Source organism: Aythya fuligula, chromosome 8 (genome assembly GCF_009819795.1).
Source record: "Aythya fuligula isolate bAytFul2 chromosome 8, bAytFul2.pri, whole genome shotgun sequence".
NCBI lineage: Eukaryota > Metazoa > Chordata > Aves > Anseriformes > Anatidae > Aythya > Aythya fuligula.
Genome location: NC_045566.1, coordinates 5612594 through 5631230, shown reverse-complemented (window position 1 = coordinate 5631230; position 18637 = coordinate 5612594). Strand labels below are relative to the sequence as shown.

Genomic DNA, 18637 nt, shown 5'->3' with positions numbered 1-18637 from the left:
CCTCACCCCAGAGGCCGCTGGCTGCCCTCGCACTGACAGCCCGGCCCCGCAGCACCGCTCGCTCGGCAGCCCACCGCAACCTCAGCCGAAGCACGTCGGGATGAAGCCAGCTGTCCCCATCTCCTCTGTGACGCTTTGACAAATGTGGCGCCGCACGTGCGCTGGCGGCTGCCAAGCAGCATGTGGCCCAGCTGAGCCCTGCCTGCTGCTCCCGCGGGGGGGAACGCTCGTTTTGGGTGCCACTCTCTGGTATCCAGCTGCCAGGATTCATGAGACTCATCAGAACGCAATTATCTCTGGGGCGTTTGTCAAATGTGGTTGAGCTTGGCTAACGGATTAAAAAAATAAAACTGTGGGGAAGGGGACTGACACATGTGGACAGCGGCGAGCACAACGATTACGTAAGTCTCACTTCCTAAGGAAATGAGACTAGGCCCAGAGCCCCGATCTGCACAACGCTGGGCCAGGGAGAGCAAAAAGGGAGCTGCGAGGCTGCTCTGGCACCAGGCACGGGGCCGTGTGCTCCTGGGCCTGGCGATGAAGCTCTGAGACTGCACAGCCTTCCGCTTGGAGCGGGCCGCGTCCGCCCCTGAAGCTTCTGGGTAGTGAGAAAGCCAAAAGATGAGCCAACGTAGGCCAAGCATTGCCCCTATTGTTTGCTCACTTTGCTTGCAGGGGGTGTCTGCCTGTAATTAGGAGTATTTCCAAGGCCATGTGGCACAAGCAATGGAAGACGGGGTTTACTATGGGATTCCATGTGAGTCTGCAGTGAGACATTCATTTCTCTTGAGTCACTAAGAGCCAAATTGAACTTATTTAATATTAAGTTCAAAACAAGGGCACTCCAACAGAATATTAACTTCACTTCCTTCAGAGGAACAGACCTTTCACTGCTCGTGGGCACTGTGCCGGGCGTACCGCGCTAGGCTCTACGCAGGCCATGAGCCATTTAGTCTGCTACTGGAACTCATTTTGGCTGTCAAAATTTCAATGTGTGTATTTACAGAATTAAAACACTCAAAATTTGGAGTTGCTGCTGTCACCCGGATCCCATGACTGGGTGTGAAGCCCAGCAACAACAGCACTTTTAGAAGGAAATAATGGCAGTGGCAGTTTATCAGGAAAGAGAGCGAACTGCCTTGTTCTGGAAAGAAAGAGGTATCTGCTGACACGAGGGTGGACAAGTCCTGCCCACTGCCAATCCCTAACAGTAAGGAAGAGTCATTTGACAGCAGAGAAATGCTGCATTTCCTTTGCTCCAGGGACTCCCTCTGCCTGAGAAACCAGGTGCCTCTACAATGGAAGAAGTCAAGGAGGAAGAGCAGTTGCTATTCCAGCCTCACTCAGTATCATTTTCAATAGTTCCAAAAATTCCTCTTCTTTTCCAGCTTCTTTTCCCTTTTTTACAGCAGGTACTATATTCTTAGTACCTGAAGTCGCACAGAAGCCTTTGGAGCTGTTACAAATGACTGCTTCTGCAAGCCCAACCCAGTTCAGGGCTGTGCATCTTGGGCCTCTTCATGCATTGACCACCTCAGCTTGTAAATATGTGTCATCAATCAATAATTTAAATGGGTTGGCCTTTAACCTTAACATCTGTTGCCAAAATGGTACTTTGAGCATCTGTGACTAGCAGCCTTTTTTTTTTTTCAGCTTTATGCCAGGAGAGACCAGAAAAAAAAAAAAATAACAAAATGGGCAGGCCCAGAAAAGATGACTGCATGGGGTTACCTGAATGGAGATAACTTCCTTTGCTGGGAGAGCGAGAGAAGCCCTTGGGCACAGCTGGACTTGAATGTGAGCAGCCATGAAGCAATTTACAAGGAAGGTAAAAGAAGATCTAAGCAAACAATGGGTTCCTCTGACTGCAAAATATTCTTTTGCTCACTGTCTTACTCAGTCCTAAGCACAAACCTGCTTTGAAGTTTGACACAAGGGACGGGAGTTTTTTACATATTTCATTTTTCTATGATTGGCTTTCATCCCTGACATATTTAAAATGTGCTTTAACTTGGAGAAAGACAAAACTGAAACTCTCCAGGAATCCAAGTGATCCCTAAAGCCCAGAGCTCTGCACATTAATAATGTGGTTTCTTTGGAAAAAAAAAAAAAAGAAAAAAGCTTAAACCATGAACACTTTCATATTTTCAAGTGGCATTAAGAGACCATCATATACTGTATTCATCCATACATATCCTATATACAGTATTACAGCTGCTTTGTCCAGAAATATTATCTCTGCTTATGTGAAAGAGCAAACATGCAAACTATAGGTGGCAGCAGGAATGTCCTTATGCTTTAAATCTGTAAGGATCAGCACTTTAGCTTATTTGCCCTAAATAATGATAGAGAAACAGTTTTGCCTATGGAATTACACCACACATAATATGAAGTAACCTCTGTTTCACTGTAAAATAGTGATTTATTTTCCCTAGCACTTTTTCATACTGTGCATGTGATGGGGTCTCTTATAGGGTGACCCAATGGAAGTATCGGGAAAGATTTACTAAGTTTTTTACAACAACCCTGTGACAGACTGATATAATCTGCAAAGAAATTATTGGAGAAAACCAGTATTATTGACAGACTAAACCTTTAATTTCAGATGAGGTTCTCAGAACTGACACTGTGAGGTCAGGGCCGGTCCATTTATCTGTAAGCAGTAACTTTTTTCTTGTTTTATTGTGGCCACTTGAAATCTGAGGCTATTCCTGAGGTTATTAACCACACCCCATCCTGAGGGCAATGTCACCGGGCTTTCCTGTCCTGCCTGGAAGGGAGAGGCTGGACTGCCAAGGGTGGAGAGCAGAGGCCATGTGTTGCCCTCACACATCTCAGGAGTGCAGATGACAAAGCCAGAGCATTGAAGTAATCCCCCCAAGTCCCTCCAGCTTCCTGCCACCTCTTGAGGAGCCACATATAAACCGGGAGTGCAGACTCCCAGGGGAGCGCTGCTGGAATGATGGGTCATTTCCCTTCCTACTCCATCCTGCTCACCAGGTACATTCCAACGTTTTAGTGCAACTTAAACTAGAAAGGGGAATAGGAGGTGTCAAAAAGGATGATTTTGTTGCTGCTGTTTTTAACATCTGGTGTGAGAAAAAAAGGATGAAATTCTTCCCTAAGTAACTCTAGTTACTTAGTACTCTTACAAAGCAAAATACAGTAATAAAGAGCACCAGCTCATCCCTTGGTGCAGGTGAATGAGCATCTGGCATTCTTGTTTTCTAATCCCAGTTTACCTTTGGTTTTCTCTAAGTCTCAACAGGAAAAAGCTAGGATTTATCTGGAAAGATTGAACTGAGCTACTAAATCAATTTAAAACAGATTAATTTGGCCCAAAGCTAAAATGTTTTATTGATGATCTTAGCAAAGAACTCACAAAATTATTTCATTTTATTTTATTATGTATTTTTTTCTAACCTCTTCCATTGTGGCAAATCAGACCCACAAGCTTTTCTGTTATTGTATTGACATTAGCATGATACTTATTAGAAATATTCTTACCTGTAATTAAATCGTGATGACCTACAGATCGACCACATTTCCCATCCAAAATGTGTTGTGAAGATGTGTGGAGCTGTTGTATAGCTAAGCATTCACTTAGTACATCCTGTTCGATATCAGTACATGAATTTAGCTACAAGAGGAAGATAAAACAAACATTTTGTTTCAAAGTAAACCAAATGACGTCTAATTAAATTCATATGTCTCTTTGCTTAAAGATTATGTACAGAAGGAAGGAGCAAAATGACATTCTTAGCAACTTGGTATAATTAAGGATATATCTATTAGTTGGTATTTCTAATTAGACATAATTTGGGTTTTCTTAAGCACACAAGTTAAGTGTGTTAATCTTAAATTGAGAGCAGTTTGCTCCAGACAATAATGTACCCTGGGTTTCTTCAATCCTTCCATAGTAGTTTAACTGCATATTTTCAGGCTTTCTATAATTTCTTGGGTTCTGTGGCAAAAGGATTGCATGACGTTGTTACTGTGACACTTGGAAAGACATTTGATAGGGAAAGAAAAGTGTTTGTGCTTATCAGATTAGAACTGGTGGAATAATGTGCTGTCAGTAATGTGTACGAGGTATCACCAATATGTCAGCTGTTCTCCAAGTAAATTAAAGCTCTGGCAAAAGTGTCTGAAGCAAACTCTTGAAAACCACAATGTCGATCATATTAAAAACAGCAGGAGAGGAGAATTAAGAAAGAAAAGCATTTCTAATTCTCTTTCAAACATGCTGACGTTGCCAAGCTTTTGTCATAATATAGTGCTCACATTACACACACAGCCATCATATTCTATAGCCATTAATAAATAGTTATTGTCTCTCTGTTTACAGTTTTGCATACCAATCTCCCCTGGGTTTGGTTATTCTAAATAAAAGATCCAGGCAAACCTATTCAGAATTCTGCTATACAGCCATTTGTTTGATCAAGATAAACATCTAACATTTGGATCACAAAGTGCATCTGCAGCCAATTAAACTTAAACTACTACTAAATTAACAGCTAACTTTCTCGTATTTTGTGCTTGTAAAGCTGTTCAGAACAACCAAATATTACCGCTGCAGTCATCTAAGCCATGTTCGTAATATTCAGGGTTCCTTTGATGTAAGTCTCAGCACAGGACATTTTCTTTTGTATCAGAGATGGCACATTTTGGTAGCATATCTCAACTGAGACATGCGGGCAGAGCATTTTTCTTCCTTGGCTAAATCATTGCTGCTCAGAACTCCGAGGAAGCTGATGCCAACAGGAAACTGACTTTCCAGAGTAGTAACCAAAATTGAGCAAGTGAGTGTGAACAATATTTTCCCTTTTTATCCTATGTCTGAAATCCAATGTAGACCATCACTATTTCAATAGCAATGAGATTTACTTAGTTGTGAAAGGGTGGTGTTTTTTTGGTTTTTTTTTTGTGTTTTTTTTTTTTTTTTTCTTTCCTGTAATATGATTAAGTGAAATATCTGTTTATTATTTCTTTATGAATCAGATTCAGCTTGGTCCCTGTTAAGAGAGCCTGATCAAAATGCTCTTCCAATCTACTGCTTTCTCAGATGCCTTTTAGGTTAAAGGAAAAAAGACAAAGGATCAAATATTCATAAAGTTATCATGGGCAAATGAGACAGGAAATCCAAAGATGATTTCTAACCTCTGGAGGAGAGCAGATTTAGATTTGGTCTACCAAATAAGGTGTGGGAAGCAAGGAATTGACATTATTTTAAGATAGACTTGATAAGTCTACGGGAGGGTGTGTATATACATGCAGAAAAACTCCTCAAGCTAGGAGATTATGAGATATGAAACCCTGGATATTTGGTGTCCTGGTATGTCCAAGTAGCCCGAGTTTTCAATGTGTGTGCAGAGCATTTGCCCTGCTGTATTCCTTCTATGCTTAAGGCCTCCCCCTGCTTATCCAGGAAGTACTTTTTGCCCCTTAATGCAAAATTTGGATTTAGGTATTTTCCCCGCCTTCCTCTGCAGAACTGGCAATTGGCCTCATCAGTTGTTGGGGTGTAATAATGGGGACTGTTCCTTTGTCCAGACGTAAAGGTTGTTAATGAGTTCCTGTATTAAGTCCTGTAGTCAGAACTGAACAAACAATACCCATATCTGCTGTTAGGAAAGAATTCCCTCCTTCCTTTCCCCAAGAAGTACATCAGCAACCACTGGAAGGAAAAAGGTGGGCAGTTCTCTCCCTCAGAACACAGAGCATGGTTGCTTTCCGGGGTCATCTGAGAATTCCATGTAACAAATCTTCCTGTTGCAAAGATCTTGCTATTGCAAAAGATTTTGACACTAGTCTACCTCTTTCTGTGGCTAATTACGGTTACAGCTTTTTGTCTCTTACTGTCAAGTAGGACCTAAAGGTTCCCTTATGGTATTCTTGAGAAGTGCTTTGCAACCTCTGGTGTGGGAGGCATGTGCACAGCACACTCTGAGGAACCTTCCAAGGCGAGAGCTGTAGTGAAACCACATTACCCTATAAAACAAAGCTGGGCTGCAATCCTGGGCAGTCCTTTCCAGCCCTGCCCACCGACATAAAAGATCTGACTGGATCTGAGGACACCACTGCTGCTTGTTGGAGCTAATTGTCATTGCTTGCTAAGCCGTGTATTCCCTGCCACTCCTGGGCCGCAAATATGCTCATGGTCTGTTCTGTCACAGCCCGGCTCTGTGGGGTCCCAATCATCTGTTTACAAACTGCGTGTACAAATGCGTAATAAACAAGTCTCTGATCCTGGGCTGGAGCCCATAAGCCTCCCCGTTCAATAATGAGTTCAGGATTCAGCCCGTAGAAACCAAAATGCTTATTTGAATCTAATACTAGTGAAACACAACTAGCAGCCTGGGTTTGGAATGACTTGTAAATGTGTTTAAAACACAGATGTGGTGGGAGAAGCGTGGGGGGGTTCATTCTGATCAATTACAAGCACTCCTTTTCTGACGTTTCCATAGTATGCTGGCTTTGTTTCACTTGAATTTGAGATAATCTGCTAGCATGTATTTACTAGCTGTTTGCAGAGACTCAATGCGTGAACATTTCATGCGAATGACTGCAAAATTTGGGCTTGTGAACAGGAAAGAAATGGTTGGGCAGAAAGCGTGGGACAAAGTGAAACTACCAGGTGGTGGCCTTGGAAGTGCAGAACTATGAAGTGAGCTGGTGAGCAATAACGATCAAAATCCAACAGGGAAATGAGCACAATTTGAGTTTTCTTGCAGCGGTATTGCAGAGGAACCCTGATTCGAAAATATATAAACTAAAGTTAAATTTAAAAACTGTGGAGACCTGGAGATGCGTCACTTCTTGCCTGGTGAGTCTTACCTTCTTACGCACCTGTTGTTCTTTGGCTGAATGAGCTTTCACGTGCTTGCGCAGCGAGCTGGGGTCGGTGTAGCGTTTGGAGCAGCCAGGAATCTGACAGGCGTACGGTTTCTGTAGGTGTGAGGGAAGGGAAAAAATTTCATATTTCTGTGCATCTCTGCAGTTGGCACACAGAGCCTGAAGGACACAGAGCCATTTCTGTGCACCACGGCATTAAGCCTGAGCTGCTTGCTCTGCTTGCCGTTTCCAGATCTGCAAACTCTGAGTACAAACGCCTGACACAGCGCAAACAGAGGAGCAGCGCCGATGGCTCTGACTTTGCTCTCCAGACAAGTGCTGAGAGCATTTGACACATCTGTAATCCTGCACACTGGATATATTACTGAGCTGAATTAAATGCTAATGAGATGTAATTGGATGGGCTTTGAGAGCTTTAAGTCTTCTAGCCTTAACAGTAGACTAAATGATCACGAGAACACCCAACAAAATTATAAATATAGAAGTTCTGGTTTCTAATTCTGGTTTACATAGTTTTTACAACAACTATGTTCCACATGCAGCAGAGTAAAACTTGTGGAATAGCACACATTTGGTTTCCTTCATACCCTTTTCCTGTTTTGAACAACATCAACGTCTTTCTTTTTATAACTCCTAAGCAAACAACCTGCATCAAACATTAACATCTGAGAAAATCAATACAAAAACAAAAATCCACTATTGTTGACTTTGTTGGGAAGACCTTTCCAGCTGACTTTGGCATGTGTCAGAGCTCGCTGAAACGTGGCACAATATGAGCACTTTCCTACGAAAGCCATCTGAGCCTGGGCAAGCAGTTCCAGCGTGCTCTTCTCCTATGAAAATAAATAAATTTTAAAGGGCACTCCAATTTAGCTGCTGATTCTGGAGTCCCAGCAATGGAAAGCCTCACCAAGTTCTCCTCTCAGTTATGCCTACTTCCAGCTAGCGAAACACTATCTCCGTGCTGCAGTACAGCAGCCAAGTGAATGTGCAATTACCAAGCTGAACAAAGGGACTCTGGCACTTGTTGTTAAGTAACCATTGACTTAACTGGTAGCAAGGAGTGCTGCGTGTCAAAGCTCACAGTGTTTCAAAGCCGAACATGCCTTTGTGCTTTGTTTTCTTGCCTCATCTGTCAACATAATCTTGGCCTTCTCACTTGTACCAGTAAGTCTTTTTGGTGCTTTCCCAAAGCTAGAAAACTGGTTTGTCGTGACCCCAGGGTCACATTCTTTATTCCCCTTGATTTCAGATGGAGGATGCACAAAATGAAAAAAAAAAAAAAAGTTTTGGGAGAAGTGACTGTGAGGTCCTTTACACTGGTTGCTTTACTTGTGGAGGAGTGATGACGTGCCCTTTCTACCACAAGGACAGATATGTTCCCTTTGTTCTGCTTCTGCCTAGGAGAAAGATCTACTTCCAGATGATTTAGGAGAGATCTGATCAAACTAGCGTACACAGTAAGTCTCTGAAATTATTTACAGATTCTCCTCCTGGAGTAGATAAATGATGGAATGACCTACATTAAGAAGCTTTAAAACCAATTCCAAATGCACTCAATAAGGAATAAGTAGTCTGTATAAACCCCTTTTCTTTGTAAGTACCTCAAGAGGATATGTACTGCTGCTCTGCCCAGCCAGCAGGAAATTTCTTAAGGAATAATAGAATCATTCACCAAATCATGGCCTTACAGGCTAACACAGCACCTACCCAGAAAGTTATAGGGCAAAGCAGATTTATGGAGAGTGTCTGGAACACACAGGGAACTGACACCTGAGGAAGGACCATGGAAAACTTCAACAAATGCCTCTTTGCAGAACAAAGAGCAGAGTATTTTTCAAATAATTGGTATAATCTGAATTACTGATAGAATCATTCAATTTAGTGATATGGACACTAGATGAAAATCTAACTATTTGCTTTGGCTATTTGCTTCGATGTTATGGACAATTATTTTGCCACTGAGCTAACACAGTGTGCAGTCTATACAGTAGCACCATCCCGTAGCCCGTAGAATGTAAAAAATTATTTTTTACATTCATACAATACACCAAGTCAAATCACAGAACTTCAATTAATGCAAATAAGTGAAAGTCATTTAGTATAGTGTAGGGTTACAGAAACAGTTTTGAAGAACCTGAAACAGAAGAGCATGGATGATATTTTTAGTCATTTAAGAAAGTTAGTAGAAAATGATTACTGTACCTTTTTGCTGATTTATGAGCATTTCAGACAATTAAGACAGAGATACAGGAAGAAGAAAAGAAAATAGAAAGTTAAGAGATTTATCTTCAATAGTGCACAGATCAACAGATATAAATATTTTTGCTTATTTTGTTAACTCATTGAATTATCTTTCAAAACTAATAAATGGCATTCCATTTGTGAGTCTGACTAATAAAAAATATATCCATTAGATTCAAGCAGTTACATTTCAAAACCATGCACCCAATTTAGTATATCCAGTTTCAAAAGAGAGGCATTTTAGAACTAATTACAAATTCAAATATCTCAGGTTGACTTTCAAATAAATAAAACATTGTTATTGTAAGTGTGCTTTGGTTTGGAAAATGTGACTGACTCGCTTCTCCTACTTGTTTGTTTTTGCAAGGCATAATGTACATGAGACATTCCTTAATGCTGCACTGTCTGAAATGTGTAACTGCTTAAAAAGTAAATATCAATTAAACTCAAAAGTTCTGCCCCATAAACACTTGGCCAAACATTAAACCGTATACTCATTTCTTTGAAAAAGACAAAGGAACAACTTGGGCTGTTATTCTTTAAAAGCTTTATGCTGGGGACTTAACTCATCTACAGAGTTGCCTACTTACTTTCTTTCCCCATAATATGGCGATTTAATTTTATCAGAGCTGAAGACACCAGACAGGTCCCCATCTTCCCTGCATGGCAAGTGGGAAGACTTGTAGAGCTGAGCCAGAACCACCAACTCTATATAAAGGTTCATACCTTTACAGTTCATACTGGTGGTGGGTACTTAGCTTACACCACAGCTGTATCTTTACCTTTACAAAATTATGTCCAAAACTGAGAGGCATTTACCTTCCATTAGATGTCTGAGCTGCTTTTGCATTCATTCAGAACAGACTTTAATGAAGCAACACAGGATAGGAAGTGAGACAATGACATACATTGAGCACAGCAGCGATGACTCGGCTTGCACTCATACTATACCTTATTGTACTGGTGCCTCCTCTTACTGGAATGGGAACAATGGGAGAGTTTGCTGAGTAACTTATTCCTGTGTACATTATTCCTCAGCATGAATAAGACAGTTGAATTTGCCTCTCTGAGATCAAGCCATTTTTTATTTCTGAATAACACTGAATTAAAAACAAAAGTACAGTTGCTTATAGCTGAGTTTTCTGAGATGTTCCTCATGAAAAGGAAAAGTCACCCTTCAGTTTCAGGACAGATTGTGTACAAGGACTATTGGAAAACTCAGTGCAACTCCCTGTATGAAATCGTGCTTACGGTATCCAGGTGTGTTCGCTGATGCTTTGCCCGGTCGCTGGAGTTGCTGAAAGCTTTCTGGCAGCCTGGGTGCTGACACAGGTACGGCTTCTCCCCAGTGTGACTCCGGAGGTGAATCTTAAGGTTCTCAAGCCTAGAAAATGCCTTGTTGCAACCTTCAAACTGAAAAAGTCATAAAAAAATCGTTGTAAAGCGCTATTAAATAAACCATGTGCAGCCACAATGAGAACAGTGTAAGATCCAAGTTGGACATGTAATAAATCAACCAACATTCAAACATCTGTTGAAATTTATGGATGAAACACAACATTTTGTGCTGTTCATTTAATCTGTCACTGAAGACATGGTGTGTAGCTCAATAATAATACACAGGTTATAAATATCTCACACGTTTTGTCTGAAGTACTGAACGTTTGAAGACATGGTGCCAGTACAGAAAATCCAAAGAAAGAACAAGTGTTCTGATGAGCTCTCTCAAATGTTAATTGGCACAGGATCCACTGTGGGAAATAACAATTAGCTGCTACGGACAGAGAGCACGAGATGCTATTTGTGGCGGGTAAGAACCTGGTTTCAGGTGTCTGAAATCCTATACAGTGGAGCAGATGAGCACAGACTATTACAAGAAGACCCGATCCATTTGAAGATCAATCCAAAGGAGCTCTGCTGTCATTCTGCACCCTTTTCTTTACTAGCCGTATCATTCAGATCTGTCCTCAGCATTTACACAACCAGTAACCTGAGCAATTCTGATTTGTTAAGCACCCGTTTCATTAAGGAACTCAGTAATAATATGCTGCATAGCATTCATAACAGAAGGAGCTGTTTCAAATTAAATCTGAATAAATAAATAAATAAATGCTTAAAATTTCCAGCTACTGGGCCAGAGAAAGAGTATTTTGCATTGCTCAGTGGTGAGTTTCAGTGTTACAGACAACAGGCGACTGCACTGGAGGAACTGTGTCTAGGATGGGCTTTGAGGATTAACTCAGGTGAGCACAGATACATGTACGTGCACATGCACTAGCAAACCCAGAACACAGGCTCAGATGCTTATTCATGTGCACAGACACTTCCCTGCACACTCACATGTGGTGGTGTGCCCATTTTGCCCGCTCTGCCTTGCAGCCTCATGGCATTGCAGATTTCCTCGTGGCTCTATACAGATAGGAACTTGGCTCCGCTACAATTTGGGATCTCACCACTTCCTTCTGCTGAGTCAGGATTTTGTTCTGCAGACTGATATTCACAACCTGTGGTGCTTTGGGTGGCCTCACAGAAATGACAATGTCACCAACCCCTGATGTATTTTGCTTGTCATGCACACACCTCTTACACCCATTGGTGTGTGCAAACTTCTGACTTTGCAAGCAGAGGGATGGGAAGGGAAGGCAGATGTAGATGGTGCCTAGAAGAGGCAGTAAGCTGGAGGCACCCGGTCTCCTGGTGCCTGATGGAGGCAATTTGAACTGCTGATGGAGAAAGGCCCCTCAAATCTCTCACAAGGACAGCCCCTGGTAACTGGAGTTGTGAGGTGCTGAACGTGGTTTGCTCTTTGTTTCCCAGCTCCCTTTCCTTTCCTATTGCTCCCTTTCTTCAGTGTCCTCTGATCAGTGCCGTGCTCACACTGCTGTATCACCCCCTGCTCACCAACACCCTTCTCAATTTCAGCTCAACTCCTCCTGGCTTTATTCCCTGATCCACAGCCCCAAGGTAGCCTGGGATCAGACCCAGGGTCTAACAAAGCTGTTTTGCAGCTCAGCTCTGCAGCCTCACTCACCTGAACCCCAGGTGAGCAGCAAGAGCACGCTTCTCCCGTCGTTTTTGTGCTGTCCCACCTGCGTGAGCTATTCCCCGTGACCCAAGCAGTCTCCCCTGACCAGCCCGAGCCTTTTACAAGCTCCACTGCCCTCTCTAAAGGGCTGGTTCTGACAGATGGCATCGAACACCTTGCCCAGGAGGACATCAGGTGGCAACGTTGCTTGTTAATGGGTCCCTGGCAGACTTTACACACTGCCAGCATCGGAGTCACTACGGTGACACTGCACAGCCTGACCCTCATCTCCGTGTCGTCTCAGGGGCAGAAAGACCTGGTATGTCACGGCAGTCATTTCTGAGCTATCCAGTCACCAACGCAGGATTTTGACCCTCAGCATGTTTTTCTAGTGGATTATCAGTCTTCAGCTTCGTATCTACAGCCTAATGTGAAGTAGGAAAGTATGCAGAATAATCCAAACTAATTAGAGGTCCAGCTCCATTCCCATTGATGTCAGTAGCAAAAATTCCAATGGCAAATGTCCTAAAACATCTAAACACAAGCTTAATTTGAAACACATGAACGCACATATGTTTAAGAGTTTGCTGGATTGGGACTTAAGGAAGAAAAGGAACAGGCCCTACCATAAACGCTCAGAGCTACAATGCGAGCAGCAACACTCACACAAACATGAATTTATTGTACTTTTACTGTGGTCAACAGCCTTTTTTTGGTGCTAACGCATAATCCAAACGCTCCGTCACCACATATGCCTTGACTTCAATGGCTTTTCTTAATTATATTATTATTTTTTCTTATTTTTATTCTTCATATTATCCAGCTCCAGTACGCTGGATAACATACAGTGAGTGGGGCAGTCACAGTGCCCTGCGATTCAGGCTAACTGTAAGGTGGGAGAACACACAAGCAAGGAGCGGTGTGACTACAGCTCAGAGGTTCAGGAAGGCAGGGTTGCTAAAGGTAAGTGGCTAAAAAGGAAGAAAATCAGTGGAAAAAGGAGTGGGGGTGGGAACCTTGCTGGCTGAGGAGAGGGGAAGAGCAAAGGTGAAAGGCCTGAGAGGGAGAGAGGAAAGGAGCTGGCCAGGACTGACAAGCAAAAGGCTGGGACAATTCCTTCGGAGCTGCAGAAAGGTCTTTGCTTTGAAGGATTCCAGGAAAACCTCTGTTTTGACTCTGTTATGTCTTGCTGGATCTGCTAACTGTATCCTTTGCAGTTTTTCCCTACGAGTCCACACGTGAAGGCAGCACTGCTGGGACCCGGCTTGAAGCGGAAGAGCCTCCCTCCCCCGTACAGGGGCAAGGATGAGTAACCTCAACCGGGCTGCTGAGGGAACTGCCAGGAGGACTTCCTAAGGTAATTCCTGGACTTCGCTGCTGTTCTCTGTCACTTGTAACCCTGCCACCTACCCCTGATACATGGGGTGCACATACAGTTATGTATAGACCAAATAGCACTATTCCTGGAGACAAGGGGTAAGGTTCTTCAACCTTTTCAAATAACCACAACCCCCACAATCCCAGAAGTGTCTAAGCTTCAACTACAAAGAGCAAATGTTCAATTTCCAAAGGACTTTAGGATGGTAAGAGCTATTTGATCAACTGAGAAGGCTACGTACAGTATCTCCCAGACATCTGGTCCCAATCTGTCATTGCCTAATCCTACAGTCTTAAACATTTTGTTGACGTTTGATGCCTGGGATAACTGTAACAAACACTGCATGATCCTTAAAGTCTGTAAAAGTCAACATAACTCTTAAACAAGTTCATCAATTAAAAATAATAATTATACTGCAGTTAGTACTTTTGTCTTTTTTTTTGTGAGACTGTCAATGTGTGCTTCAGACACCGCTACGCTGCACACATCTGAGCGCAGACACAAAACAATGCCACATGATTACAGTAAATAGCATGATGTAATTATTGGATTTTATAACTAATGTGCTTTCAGAATAAGGCTTCTACAAGGAAAAAATATGCTGTAGAAATTTACAGGACTAAATTAGCTCAATACCAGATGGAAATACACGTTATCTGTATCTTACACTGCAGCCACGCTGGAGCGTTACTGCTGGAGTACCATGCATTTAAAAGGCATATTTATGAAAACACTGAATTATCTCACAGTGATCTAAACACATCACAATTTTCCTAACCAAACAATTTAATCTAATAACTGTAATTGCTTAAAATGTTTTTTCTTTGCTTCCACATTATACTTTGAATGCACCTGAGAATGTTGCCATGCAGAAATAACAGCGTACTCCCGCGAGGGCTTGCATTATCAAATGTTTACCATTTTCATAAGCATATTTAATCACAGTCATGTCTAGAATATCTGTCAGTGGTACAGATCAGAAGAAATAAACTATAAACTAAACAGCTCAGACCATAAGGTGAAGCAATAACTGACATTTTCTTAGGAAATGAGTTATGACTGAAAAAGAGAAGCCTTCACAGTCGTAGTGCTAAATAGGTCCAGTGTGCCATTAGAGAAAGCTCATTAATATACACCTCTGCTCTCTGCTCCAAGATCTGTTAAACAAGCTGCCTTTTATTTATAGACCGAAAAGGGAAAGAGCAGGTCATATTGGCTGCTGACATCTCAGACAGCCTACAGATGGAAAACCCAAAACATTTCATTCCAAAGCATTTAATACTATCAATAGGAAATCTTATGTCTGGTCAAAATACCTACGAGCCTTATGAACATTGTGAAATGTTCTTTCTTCCCAGCTGATTACCAAATTGGGAAAATTTTATTGAAAAACATGTCATGAGAAAAAGGATCCTGTGAGGTTGTGTATCCCTTCTGGAGGAGAGGAAATAGTCATGCCACCCTTTAAATAGCATCAATGTTTTAAAACACACTGCCCCTAATGTTGGTGAGATGGCAGGAGGCATACAAGGCTCCAAGCTGTTATGAATGTCAGTAACTTAAGCATGGGAGCTGATCCACCCAACACAAGAATCAAAACATCTGAGGTGGAGATTTGTTTTTTTCTAGCAAACTCCTGATTGGATTAATTTTTAATTCTCTATGGTAGCTACAATGTAAAGCCTGCAAATACTTGCTCATGAGGAACATGACTCATGCAAGGACTTTTATTAAACTCAACAGAACGATTTGGGTGCATAAGAAGTACCCATAGGACTAAGCTCTCAACTTCCTAAAGAATCCCAGTTCATAGAGCCAGTTTACAGATTTAAACGGGTAGAAGCTGCTTTTTTCCCTTTGCAGCAATATAATAATGGAAGATATCTGTAACAGACAAAGGACCTGCCAATTTCTACGTCTTTTTTTGAAGTCTGAACAATTTATGTTTGCAAAGTGACACTTCTGCATGACATTTCATTTGGAAAGTATTACCTGGACTCATTCTATTATTTCTATTATAAAAAAAGGAGCTTGGACTTCATCCAGCTTATTGTATGGCTGCTGGTGTGTGGGACATGAAAAGGTAAAAGGTTTCAGAACGGGAAGAAGAAAAATCTAGAAAAGCAAGCCACAGAATAAATGCAGTGCATTGTTCACATTGTTGGCTTTTTCGCCAACAGCCAATCATTTGACATCCACACACTGTACACCAGCAGTTCATTTTTCTTCCTGCTGTTAGACTGGTTGCATATTTCCTAATTAACGTGACACTGGGAAATACTAATAAGCTGAAAGTCCTGGAAGAGGTTTTTGATCGGCATACGTCAGTGAATTAAAGAAGAATTTGGGCTGGCTCTTCTCTTTCAATCCTATGCATTTTATAAGGCCCTAAGTCTGCATTCCTGACCCCCCCTCTGGCAGTACCAGGAGTTATGGGTGCGCGAGGAATGCAGACGTGGCCCACCGAGGGCATAACAACAGACTCATTTAAGTCATGAGGCCTTTAACAGCAAACAGCTCTGATTCTGCATGCGAGGTGATTTCCACACACAAACAGACTTCTCCGACTGCAAAATCCTACCACCTGCCTGCAAGCATCCCCTGAGATGGGAGTCCTCTGCTCTTGCTTTCGCACCTGAAAGCTGAGCAGCCTCCTTGTCCGAGCTGCCTGAGCCCCTGGGCAGATCTCCGGCACGGGGACAACAGTGGGACATGTCCTGCTCTCTGGGTGCCTAGAGGCAGATGAGATTTGGTTCCTGGGTTTTGTTCTGTAAAGCCAATATTATCTGTGTTCCCGAGTAAATCTGGTGTTAAACACGAGTTTTGCCCATCCTCTCCCAAGGTCTGCTGTCACAGGGAGCGCTGGAGATCAGCGCATCACGACAGGCACTGAAGCTCAGCCTGTCTCTAAGTAGCACTACAAGTCTTGGCTCTTGCAAGTCCTGCTCGTGTAATTGTAAATTATCGTCTGTCAGGAAAGGCGGGAATGTTGTTCTGAGCACTGAAATATTTATAGATTTATTTCTTGCAGTACCAGTAGGTCAGACACTTCAGTTAGTGAGGAGAGCTTCATATGTTTTCTAGCAAAACTCAAAATATCTGGGAAATTATCAAAGCATCCTATCATTTTCACAAAACCCTGTTGCAAGTCTTAAAATTCTTTTCAGTAATCCTTCTTTAATCAAGTAGAGGGATAAACATTTGTCTAAACAGGGGTACTTGCATTTATTTGCTGCAACATATGAGAATGAACCAGGGAAGTTGGGGATATCTTACTATCAGCAGCATGACAGCCACAAATTTTGCCATACGGTTTTGCTAAATATGTCATTTGGAAACCAAACAATTTTCTGAAACCTCATTACAGTTGGACTGAATGCAGTATTATGGCTTGCAGGCAAAAATAACATTGCATGGAGCAACAGCTTAAAAAACAGAACGCAGAATTCAGATGGTCTTGTAACAAGCAAAGAAGACACCCCTTCCAAAATCTACATGTCAGTCCCTTTATTTCCTCATATGTGATTGGGAAACTATTATGTATTTGGGATTTTTTGAATAGCTTGCAAGTTATTTGAAATTAAAGAACAACACACAATCCAAGATTTGCTGCTCCAGTATCCGAAGCCAGACCTGCTTGTTATGGGGACAAAATTAAGATTGAACAAAATCAATTAAAAACCCTCTCCAGCTGTGCCAGCAAAGAATCACAAATAAAATAAAAATGTTTCTCTCCAGTTCTTTGAGATTTTTAAACAAAAAATGTAGTTTCCTACACATACTTCAAAACTGTTCTTCTGTATTGGCAAGTCATTGTCTTGCCTAACGTTACAAGAAAACATTTCACTTCCAGTTTGCATCTAACGTATTACCTATTTTTACCTACTTCAGTTGAAATTACTGAAATTTTGTCCTACACTCTTGCCTCTGTCATTGCTTTCTGGCCCACATCTGAAAGTAAGGCACCGTGCTTGTGGTCTGGGGGGACAGCTATGCTGCAAACAGCTCTGTGCATAATACATGTCACCGACATGCAAGGTAGGATAGGAGCTCACAAGTTACTTGCAGGTAGAAGAGCTTGCACATTTGGAGTGAAGAGATAATCTGCTTAAAATAATGAATGCAGCCCCAGAACAAGGGGAGAATCCATTATTGTTTATGTGAATTAACCAGTTGCAATTACAAAAACAAAGAAAGAAAAAAAAAAAAAAAAAACAAATAATAAAAAAAGGGAGGACAACAGCAAGAAGGAAAAAAAAAAGTCATTACAGAAAGAAAAAAAAAAAAAAAAAACCACCCCAAAACTTATGGCTGATTAGCATAGCGTAGCATCTTAAAAGGCCAAAATACCACATGTGTGGCATGTTACAAAAGAAGATTAAAATAAAGGAAAAAATATCCAGAGAACCATGAAGTCTCAAAACATCTGGAGTTTTATAGTAACAAGCAGGAAAAAATCAAAAACATAATTGAAAAAAGTCCACTGTGATACATTATTATACAATGAAGCTTAATGGAATTGAAAGGAGAAGAGATGAAAAGGCAAAATAAGGGGGGGAAGAAATAAAAGAAACAAGAAAAGGCATTTATATTTTAAAGATGTCACTGAGGGTTTTTATCCCACTTATTAAAAATTACACACCCTGCTTCTGTAAGCTGTTCGTTTAACGTGTTGAGCACTCTCTTTCAGCGTAGAGCAGTCCTGCACGATGGGGAATCCACCAACCCTTTAGTGCCCGGTGCAGGGGCACTTTTCACTCCTGATTCTTTGAGAGAGATCTGCAAAGAGAACAGCAGAACGACTGCCTGTCCTGGGCTGCATTCCCCATCCGACGGAAGATTTGAAGAGAGGCAGGGCAAATATGTGAATGAAAAATATTTCCTAAAAACAATGCACACACTCAGGAATTAAGCAAACAATCCTCAACTGTTATACTGGCATCAGGCACTAGAATCAACATAACTTTGAATGTATTTACTAGCAAACACTTAGATGGAAAAGTGAAATGAAAAACTTCCCTCTTTTTCATATTTTTCTCTTTTTTAATGAATTAATGCAAGAAGAGAAAGATCTGCACATAACCCAGCCTGCCTTTGTAGCATGCTAGCAGTGTCCCTCTAAACAGGGAGAGTTT

General features: G+C 41.7%; 1 protein-coding gene across 1 annotated transcript in view; it reads right to left on the bottom strand.

The window, feature by feature from the left end:
• GLIS1 (GLIS family zinc finger 1) overlaps positions 1–18637 on the bottom strand; it is a 195415-nt gene that overhangs the window by 27604 nt on the left and 149174 nt on the right. Inside the window, exons 4-6 of the mRNA XM_032191805.1 lie at positions 10351–10512; positions 6838–6948; positions 3508–3640 (exon numbers count right to left, since the gene is read on the bottom strand). Of these exons, the coding sequence (XP_032047696.1) occupies positions 3508–3640; positions 6838–6948; positions 10351–10512 (406 nt within the window). The remainder of the gene's footprint in view (positions 1–3507; positions 3641–6837; positions 6949–10350; positions 10513–18637) is intronic.